Consider the following 10,980-nt stretch of genomic DNA (forward strand, 5'->3'; position numbering starts at 1 on the left):
GTGTAATCATGGAACATAAACGCATCGACAAACACTTCCTGTCTGCAAAACATGTGAGGAGAGCTGCAGACCAGGGACAATCCAGAAATGCTCATGAATGTCAGTTTAGAAGCTATCAAAGTTCTCAAATAAAGCACCTTTTGATAATGTCAGTGTTTGTTGGTAATTATCTTACAAAACTAGGAAGTATTTTTGGTTTAGATATTAAAAGTTATGGTTGTTTATTGATTTTAGTAAAAAAAAAATTGCAACTTTTAGGAAAATGCCCCGCGAAATCAGGCGTTTTAGCCGAAACAATCACAAAAAATCCCCGTGAAATCCTGGAGGGACTGATTGACGTTCCCAAATGTTGGCAAGTATGGCTGCTGACAAGTCCGTTAAATGCCCCGAGAAGTGGTGCACATTTTGCGGGTGATTTATTTCTGGCGGGCTGATGTGAACTTATGTGCTTCGCAGGCAGAAGGCCGACGAGGCGTACCTGATCGGGAAAGGTCTGCCACCTGTCGCGGCGTACCTGCACATTCCAGACATCATTAAAGTGGCCAAGGTAAAGAGCGTTAACTAACGCCGCATCTGTTAAACCGATACACTCGTGGCACTCTTAATTAGTTCAGAGGAGGCGGAAAAGAGCTTTGAGAGGCTCTCGAAAGCCGCCTTCAGGTTTGAACACTTTAAAAAAACAAAAAAACCCAAAGCAAAGGGCGTTCTTTGGATGTCTTTTAAATCTGAATGTTGTTGTACACTTTTAAAAGTGAGTTGGAGTTAATGTAGTCAAAGAATTTGTGAGTTTTCTGGATGTAAATGTCCGAAATGTGGCAGGATTTTCAGTTTGGTTGCATCTGAAGCGATCTACAGGGTCGGCCATTTCTATGGATACACCTTCATAAAATAGGAATGTTTGGTGATATTGACTTCCTGTTTGTGGTACATTAGTAGATGGAAGGGGGAAAACTTTTCAAGATGGGTGGTGACCATGGTGGCCATTTTGGATCCAACTTTTGTTTTCTTCAATGGGAAGAGGGTCATGTGACACATCAGACTTATTGGGAATTTCACAAGAAAAACAACGGTGTGCTTGGTTTTAACGTAACTTTATTCTTTCATGAGTTATTTACAAGTTTCTCACCACTTATAAAATGTGTTTAAAGTGTTGGATTGTCAATGCAACCCTCTTCTCCCACTTCCACTTCCTGGAAAGTGGATTGGTCGTTGTGGGCCGGTTGAATGGCCCCCCAAGGTCTCCCTATCTGACCCCCTTAGACTTTTATCTTTGGGGTCATCTGAAGACAACTGTCTCTGCTGTGAAGATACAAGATGTGCAGCAACTGAAACTACGGACGCTGGAAGCCTGTGCTCGCATTTCTCCTGCGGTGTTGCTGTCAGCGTGTGAAGAGCAGGAGAAGAGGGCTGCATTGACAATCCAACACAACGGGCAGCACTTTGAACACATTTTATAAGTGGTGAGAAACTTGTAAATAACTCCTGAAAGAATAAAGTTAAGTTAAAACCAAGCACACTGTTGTTGTTCTTGTGAAATTCCCAATAAGTCTGATGTGTCACATGACCCTCTTCCCATTGAAGAAACAAAAGTTGGATCCAAAATGGCCGCCATGGTCACCCTTCCCATATACTAATGTGCCACAAACAGGAAGTTAATATCACCAACCATTCCCAGTTTATTAAGCTGTATCCATATAAATGGCTGACCCTGTATTATTGTTGTCACTGAAAGCTGGAGGATTTTAAAAATCATACACGTCACATTTTCTGAGCTTGAGTTAATAAATCTTAGCAAGTAAAGATTTATTAACAGTTTTTCATGAACAAAGCAGCATTTAGGTATCATCAGGTAACAGTAAATTGTTTCTTTTTGGTAATTAGGTTAACAACTGCGGCCGTTTTATAAACGGAAACACTCGTGATCCCGTGATATGACGCAGTTTTGTTTTTGAGGTGTGCAAAAAAATGAACGAAACAAAGAAATAATAAATATTAAAGAGCGATAGTTTGGTTCAGAAAAGAGATATACTGTAAATGTTTTTCAGCCGGGTTTCATTTTGGAAAATATGTTTTGTCCAGTAACATGAAGGTTGTTTATACGTTTAAAGAAAAACTTGTTTTTTCTTGTTGTTTTTATGATGATTACAGATTTTTTCCCTTCGACCAGAAATGAGATTTTTGCGTTTGTTGGGGAGAGTTTGTAAATAGCAGGTCAGAGATATAGAAGAATCCGATCCGAGCCAGCTGGGAGGCTAATTTCTCTTCTCCGCGGTTTCCCCGTTTCATAACAAAGATGATCGGTGCGCCGGGCCGAACCTCGAACGTTAACCAGGCCTCGTTGTTTTATAAACTCCCAGAAAACCAGCCGTCTCTGCGCCTCGGTCAAACTCACGATGAATCTGACGTCTTTGCTGCGTTTCAGATGATGATGAGATGAATGGAGCGGCACCTTCTCGTGTTATCACAGCTAACACGTTGCATTTAGAAAGTTTTGGTCCTATCGAATCCATCAGAAGTTTGGAAGAAAGGCCGCTCCTTTCTGCTCCACAGGAAGACGAAGTTTGTTTTCCACGCCATGCCTCCCCTTTGTTCCCAGTTTCCTTTCCGCTCCTCGTCTTTGTGTTCTCGTTCCTGTTGAACATCGTCTCCCATCTTTGTTCCTCACCTTCATTTCCTGCGGCTCCTTATCTCGGCGCGCGGATCGGATCGGCTCTTTGTTTCTCCTCGCCCTCCATCTTTCCAGGATCAGCCGGTTGTTTTTTTTTTTTTGTCATTTCTTAAATTTTATTTATTTATTTTTTTTCGTCCGTCTCTCCTGGTTTATAATTTTCCACGTGGGCGTGCAGTCTACCAGCCAAGTCGGGGTTGGATGGAGGCTCCTCCGTCCAACTCATTTCTCAAAATCAGTCTGCCTGTCAGGGAGCCCAGCCACTTCCATGCCAGCAAAATGTGTGTGTGTGTGTTTGCTTTTACTATGAAAGTCAGTGTTTTTACCTGTTGTTTACTCTGCCACTCTGTGTTGGACGGAAATCTTATTTCTGTACCTTCTGTGGGATTTTTGGAACTTTATAATTGTGAAAAAGGTGCCTGAGAACCCCTGAGCATCTGTTTCCGTGTGTGTGTGTGCGCGTGTGCGCACCCTGGAGTGTGTGTTGTTTGGCTTGTATCTGATTCTTATTTTACTATTTATGTCTGTCTGTGTTTTAGATACTTGAACCTGCCCGTGTGCATTCAGCCTCCATGTTTGTGTGTGTGTGTGTGTGTGTGGAGCAACATGGCTCCTTTGGCCTGGCAGTAATCTCTCCCTGAACAACAGGACAGCCCATAATTACAGGCCGCCTTGAGCAGATGGCACACACCGATCCAGAGATGGCTCTGTCTGTCACCCTCAGCGACTACTGTATCAGCTCCCCTGTGTGTGTGTGTGTGTGTGTGTGTGTGCGTGGCCTCCCCTGGACCTTTTAAATTATGTTTGTTTGCTCTCTCGATGTCCTGCTGGTGTCCACTGAGCGGATGAGTGTTTTTATCTAGTGATTTTTAACGAGTACTCGGTTTAATATGTCCTCCTTCTTGCCGTAGATCAGGGCTGTTCAACTGGCGGCCCGGGGGCCACATCCGGGCCGTTCATTTAAAATAAAACTAGATTTTAAGTCGGGGGGGAATCCACCAGAGAACCATAAAAAAAAAAATCTGAAATGACAAATGTATCTGTCAGAGAGGTGAGCCTGTTTTATAGACGGTCTGTGGCAGGGCTGTACAGCTCAGTCCGCCTGCCAAAGAGTTAATTTAGGTTTTAAATTGCGAAATTAAATTTACTTAATGACACAAATTGTTGGCCGGCCGGCCAGCTGGCCCCTGAGCGGTTGGCTTTCAGTAACTGTGCCCTGCCATGGATGGTCCGTTTGGGATTTTTCTCCAAGAGTTGTCATTAAAAGCTTCATCTGTTCGTGAAGATTTATAATAAAAAACAAAACTGTCATTTCTTGGATGCGTATTGCCCGCTGCAATGAGAGGGGGGGCGGGGCGACTCTCAGCTACTACCACCCCGAGCCAAAGCTCAGCGTCTGTAAAATTCACTGCGTTGAAACCACTTCTGTGTTTCGCTGTGGCGGCCATCTTGAATCGGGTTAGCTCCAAACTTCATTTCGTCGTAGACGTGCAAGAAATGGTCGCTTCCTGAAAGTTTTAATAAAATCCCTTTGGCTGTTCGTGAGATATTTTGCTAACAAACGGACACGGGCGATTGCATTTTTACCCACCTTTCAAAAGGGATGGTTAATAAAGTTTTTGTGACTTAACTTCCAGGTTTCTGGACAGAAGTATTTGTACAAATAAAACCCGCATTTCTTTTATGAACCATTTTAAAGCGTCTGGACTCCTCACACACTCAGTTTTAATTGCATCAGTGTCCTGCTTAAAGTTTTAAAGTCGGGGTTGGAAGATTGTTGTTTTTTTTTTTTTATAAAATCCTGCTCCGTTACGAAACTCCTCTGGTCTCATTTTAGCTCAGCTTTACGTTTAATGTCTGTAAATAAATAAATGCTTCGTATTTCATCTCCTCCTCTCCTTCCCCAGGACAATAAGGTGGACGCCATCCACCCTGGCTACGGTTTCCTCTCGGAGCGGTCGGACTTCGCTCAGGCCTGCTCGGATGCGGGAGTGCGGTTCATCGGGCCGAGCCCGGAAACCGTCCGCAAGATGGGGGACAAGGTGGAGGCTCGCTCCCTGGCCATCAGCGCAGGTACGGGACGAGCGGCTGAATTATTAAGCCAAATATGAGCTCTTATCGGTTGAATTATCACATTAAATCCCGGACAGTTTCCAAAATGCTTCCCTCACTTATCCTAGTTTAAAATACAAAGATCAGGAATAAATAACATACGTTTCATCTTTAACTTTGTCTTTTCCAAGTCCAGAATTTGGGCTTTTTTACTTATATTTATCATTTTAATCAATGTTTATGAGCTCTCTACTACTCCCTGCTAATATTTACTGTAGCTTTTAGACTGTAGGCACTAATAATCAGGTAATTTCTAAAAGTAAATAACATTTTGAAACATTTGTTTCCCCCGGTAAATCATTTTCACCTGCTGCAGGACACAAATGAGACAACTGAAGTTCTGTTTTTCCTTGAATGTTAACGTAGAAATGTCTTATTTTGTGCCACAAAACTCTAATCTTCTGCTATAAAACCATTGTTGGTAAATGGAGAGCGTGCCTTTGGGATCGGAGGTCACATTTCTCCCTTTTCCCCGCTCCCGTAAAGGCGTGCCGGTGGTCCCAGGAACGGATTCTCCCATCGCCAGCCTGCAGGAGGCGCAGGCATTCGCGCAGACCTACGGCTTCCCCATCATCTTCAAAGCGGCTTACGGAGGCGGCGGTCGAGGCATGAGGGTGGTCCGGGAGTACGAGGTGAGCGCTCTTTATAACCGTCACCGTCGCATCATTCCTGTCTTTATAAAAGAAAAACAACTTGTAGAATTAGGTTTTTTCTCACTCATTAATTTTGGGTTTGTCTCGAAACTTAAAACCCGGTCATTTATCTACCGAGCTGTCAATCACTCGGCGCATTAATATCCTCTTAAAATCAAATTTTAGTTTGAGTAAATTTATTAGGTGGTTCTGAAACTTGCAGGTTTAAAAGTTGCATTTGGTTAGAAAACATCAGTTTGGGACTCCTGAGATTATCTCCAGAAATCAAATAAAACTAAAAATATAATTCCTACTCGCAGATTTTCACTACAGCTGTTACAAAAGACAACAAAAGTAGTTATAAACGAGGGAAGAAAGTTGATTCTACAACCTTAATACTGAAAGTTGGGACGTTGTTTAATATAAAAATAAAAACTGAACTTAATGATATGAAAATCTCATGAACCCATTTCTTTTTTTCAGTGGAAACACAAGTTCAAACTAAGAAATTGTACTATTTTTAGTAAAAAATGTTCATTTTGAAATCAGTAGCAACACGTCTCCAAGTTGAGACAGAAAGATGTAAAAATAGGTTGAATAAATAAGAAACATTGGGAGCATTTTCCAACTAATTAGGTTATTTGGAATCAGCTGGGTGTAAAAAGAGCCTTTTTAGAGACTGAATCCGAAGTAAAGATGGGCAGGGGTTCGCTGCGTCTTAAAAACAAAAAGTGGAATAATTTCAAAATAAAGTTCCTCAACTTCAAATGTCCCATCATCTGATAGTTCAGAATATCATCAGAAGATTTTAGGAGTTTGGAGAAATCTCTGGACTCAAAGGTCAGGACTGAAAATCAATAATGGACAAATCACCGTCCCGTCCACTAACGCTGTTTAAAGCTCTATCAGGCGAAGAAGAAGCCAGATGTGGAAACGCTGCCGTCTTCTCTGGACCGAAGCTCGTTTAAAATGGTCCAAAATTTAAATTTGTTTTAGAAACTACGGACACAACGTCCTTCGTAACGAAGAAGAGAGCGACCACCCATCCTGTTATCAGCGTACGGCTCATAAACCTGCCTCTCTGATGGTATGGGGGTGCATTAGTGCCTCTGGCATGGGCAGCTTACACGTCTGTAAAAGCCCCCGTCAATGCAGAAAAGTATATACTGGTTTTAAAACACATGCTCCTGTCTAGATCCCATCTTACTTTTTTTGGTACACTTTTCTTTTTTCCATACTTACAAAAACTACTAAAAAAAAGGTCATGCTTTTCCAAAGTTTTCCAAAGTTTTCAAGCCTCTGCAGGAGCCCTTTAGGACCTATAGTTTGGGTTTGTTGGCTGTCGGCGTCCAGCTCATCTTTGTCCCCTCAGATGTCCACGAAGGCTATGATTTGTGCTATTTGTGTTATTTCTTTTTGTCGTTTCTGAGCTTCCTGGGAGTCCTCTGCCTCGTTTGGTCTGTGACACCATTTAGGTGGACGATAAGGCCGACTCACTTATTGACACAGTGATCAGCGTGGTTCTGAAACTGTTTTTTGTCTTCGATGCTTTGGCTGATTGTTATATTTTAATGCATTTGAGTCACTTAAAATGCACCAAAGCTTCAGACCCAGCAGATTTTTGTCCATCCTAAGTGGTCCTTTGGGTAAAGCTTGAGGAAAAATTCAGACTGGATGTCGTTTTAGTTCAGAAGGAAACTCTGAACCACAGGTTATTGATATCTGTACACGGACCAAGGCAGGCCTTTTTTAAAAGACACTAATGGCAAAATAAAACCAATAAAGATCATAGGAACCGTTCTTTATGGGCTGATTCTGTCACAGATACGTGTCTCCGTTGGAAAATGAGGTCCCTCAGGCCTGCAGCGTTACCCTTTATTTCAGTGTCAACCTGATGGCGAGTTAGTTTTCCTCACCAGCGTTATTGATTCTTTGGAGGGCAGTATGGAGTTGCCGTTTGATCGCATGAACACAGCTTCTCCAGATTTCTCTCTGAAGTCTGACCCCGTCGAACTCTAAGGGATCAGACGAGGACGGTTTTCAGATCAGATCTAAGGCCTTTAAATTGTAATTTGTGTCACTTATTCTCGTTTTGAACAGGTAAAATTGTCTCCAGCAGTCTGCTGGAAATAATTCAGTCAAATATACCGTATTTTCCGCACTATAGGGCACACTGTCAATGAACGGTCCATTTTCGAATTTTTGTCATGTATAAAGCTCACCGGACTATAAGGAGCATCGTCATTTTTGTAACTTCGCGTGGACCACGTCCCGTGGTCCATTCAAAATGGAGGATTTCGCTGCTCTAGCGGAGCTGGTTGGCCTGTATCAGCGTTTCTATGATCCCTCTGAGAGATCACAAAGATAATCAAACAGCTCAAAACTCACGGGAGGATGCTGCACCGACGTAAGCCTCCACCGCTCGCCGTGGGCGGAGCCCTGCGACTCTAACTGAGCCTTAAAGCTGCGAGCGGTGCAGCTTTGGAGTTTAACCAAAGTCGTATTAAAACATCACGACTTCTTACATATATAAGGAGCTCCGGATTATAAGACACGCTGTCGTTTTTGGAGAAAATTGAAGCTTTTAATTGCGCCTTATAGTCCGTAGTAAGATTCATCATTTCCATTTGAACTTAATTGATTTATCTTTTCCTTAAAGCAGAGGTTCAGATCTTTTGAAATGGGTTTCCATGGAAAAAAATCAATATGTTACCTGTTGTAGATGGCTCTAGAAGAAATGGTCTGACCCGACTGACGAGCTAACGGCTGGACCGAGTCTTAAAACCGCCTCCGTCTCGATAACTTCAAACTGATTGCTCCGGCCTTTCTGCAGGGTCCTCCTGTTCCTGTAACGCCGAGGAAACCCCTCGAGTCGTGCATCGGTCCGCCGTGGTGCGGTCGGCTGTTTGTCAGACCTGGCGGTCGCGGCGCTTCATTCGTCGAATCCATTAAAGAACCGGCAGGGCTGCGTTGCTGTGCGGCTGCTCGAGCCTCCCCAAGTCATGAACCAGTGGGAAGAACGACCTTTTCTGAGTTCCAGCGCGGTCTAATTAATTAGCTGACATTTCTTGTTGTTCGCTCGAGTCACAGGGGCCTCGGCAGCTCGTGCAGCTATGATGTGAGGAAATTGTAAAGAGATTTTTCTGTCCTATTGGGCCTCGAAGCAACATATTGTGTAGGTTGACTCTAAATCCATTAAGGCCAGCTCGCAGGTCGTTTGTATTCTGAGATAAACACGAGCTTAACAGTTAACACATTACAGGACAAGATGTGTACGTTGTCGGCTGATGCACGAGGCAGGCAGATTCCTGATGTTTTTCTTGTTTTCAGGCGCTTTCTGTGGAAAAAAAAAAAAAAAATCGGCGCGCATCAAACCTCGAGTGGCAAAAACAAAATGACAGACTGAGCTGATGTGAGGATTACAAATGGAGTTCTCCAACTTTTCGTCTGTCAAAACTCTTCAATCATTCAGGAAACGATGGGGTGCACAAATTGATTTGACAACTTTTCAAAGTCTGTTGCCTTTTGATTCGGTTTCCCCAGCTGCTGTGACTCAGACCGTTTTCGCACCTTTAGATTTCATAACGGGGCTTATTATGTTGCATCACACGTCCCATTCAGGAACACACCAGGCAAGTTTGCGTGATTTCGCTGCGTCTCGTGACCTTCCACCACTGCAATCGTTGATTATTTCACAGACAAACCTACCTCTGCGTCGGCTCGGGTGGTCCTTAATGCAATGAAAATGAACAAATTCTGTAAATTTGTGGCTTTGAAACTTTCCTGGACAGTAAAGCGGGGCGTAACAACCTGTTTCAGCCTTTAATTGTTTAGCTAAAAGATGCTAAAATAACCTGAAGCTGCAGGTTTGGACAGTCTGGCTGCAGCTTTTGTCATTTAACGACTCCAAAGTTTATATCGCCTACTGCCATGGGCTTGCCTCTGTCTGTCTGTTAGGAAAATATCACATTAAACCACTGGGTGAATTTTAATCAAACTAACTTTTCATCTCTTTAACGTTTGGAGTCTACCCAATTCAAGATGGCAGCCACAGCCGACTGACCTTAAACCCCAAAATGGCTGTAATTTTGTCATTTTGACAAATATTGATTTGACATTGGGTGTGGTTGTAGCTGAGAGTCATCCCTTTTGAATAATCTGAGCACTAACAAATAGTGAACTGTCTGTCAGTAAAATATCTTCTGCATCACTGGATGAATTTTAACGAAGCTCAGAGGAAGTAATCATCGACTCGGAGTACGTGTTGGGGATGATTCTCAGCTACTACCACCTCAAACTGTAATATCTTAAATGTATTTAAAGCCTGTTTGTTGTGGCGGCCATCTTGCATCATAGATCCAATGATAACTTGTAAATTTGAGACATAATGAGATGTTTTTGTCTGCCTCGCCTTTCAGCAGCAGGGATAACTAGGGATGGCTCAAGACTTTTGCACAGTGTTGTTTATCAGTATTTGTGACTCGAGACTAAATGTCTTAGCTCTGCGTTGTTTTCCTTTTAGACCATAAGGGCCTGATGCATTGTGCGCCGGCTGGAAAGGTGCAGAAATGTTTCCCATTAAATGTTTCTCCTCTAATTGGAGGATGAGGTGTTCTCAAAGATCCGGATTTACGGTGATAATTACGAGGACCGCGTGTATAATTCGAGTAAAACGCCAATGTGAGACTCAAAGCTTTTAAAGTTGAGTTGTTAAACGTCGCCTCCTCGTGAATGGCCGTTATTGAATTCGATCAGATGCGGAACAAGCGCTGACATTTCAAACAAACGTGAAATCCGAACGTCGTCGTTGCGCCGGACACGGAGAAACGGGGATTCGGCTTGGAGCGACGCTGACGTGCGCGGTTGCCTTGGAAACCTGACGGTTTCACCTCCCAGCGGCGGCTTTTTTTTTCTCTCAAGGCTACGAGATGACACGTGAGGACGACGAGCTCGAGTTTGTTCTCCCGAAGCTCAGGGGGAAGGAAGCGTGGTGTTAACTCAGTGTCCCCCCCACCCCCCTGAGCAGGAGACGGGTTGGACTTTCAGCGTGTCTCAGACTGACAAACACAGATTGAGCCGTGACCTTCAGCATGTTGGGCTGTGATCTACCACAGATAGTGTGGAATTAAACTCCCCTGAGGGCGTGTAAACATACGTGTCCAAAGAAATACGGACGATGTAAATGTCAGGGAAAAAAAGAAGAACGAAGGGTGTCATTCTGCCCCAGCAAATATGACCCATATGTTTTGGTATTGTCCGAAATTAACAGGATTTTGGTCATCTATCTGTAAAACTCTGAATGATGCATTTAATACCAAAATCAAACCACCTGCAGGATCGGCCATCTTTAGAGTATTGATTAAGGAGCACATGCTATCCATCGATAAGATGAACACGTTCGCCTTTGCTTCCTTGATAGCCCGTAGACAGTTTTCCACTGGAAATCCTCTGAACCACCTAAAGCACACGTGTCAAACTCAAGGCCCGCGGGCCAGATCCGGCCCTCTGTAACATTTAATTCGGCCCTCCAGTCTGGTTCAGATCGAGTCTCTGATTCTTATTTTGCTT

At 43.4% G+C, this 10,980-nt stretch overlaps 1 protein-coding gene across 2 annotated transcripts in view; it reads left to right on the forward strand.

The window, feature by feature from the left end:
• Positions 1-10,980, forward strand: part of pcxb (pyruvate carboxylase b) — a 393,092-nt gene that overhangs the window by 16,785 nt on the left and 365,327 nt on the right. For both annotated transcript variants that reach the window (XM_017414395.3, XM_025005546.2), the window contains exons 4-6: positions 457-547; positions 4,576-4,741; positions 5,267-5,412. In XM_017414395.3, coding sequence (XP_017269884.1) covers positions 457-547; positions 4,576-4,741; positions 5,267-5,412 — 403 coding nt within the window. The remainder of the gene's footprint in view (positions 1-456; positions 548-4,575; positions 4,742-5,266; positions 5,413-10,980) is intronic.

Source organism: Kryptolebias marmoratus, linkage group LG7, assembly GCF_001649575.2.
Source record: "Kryptolebias marmoratus isolate JLee-2015 linkage group LG7, ASM164957v2, whole genome shotgun sequence".
Classification (NCBI taxonomy): domain Eukaryota; kingdom Metazoa; phylum Chordata; class Actinopteri; order Cyprinodontiformes; family Rivulidae; genus Kryptolebias; species Kryptolebias marmoratus.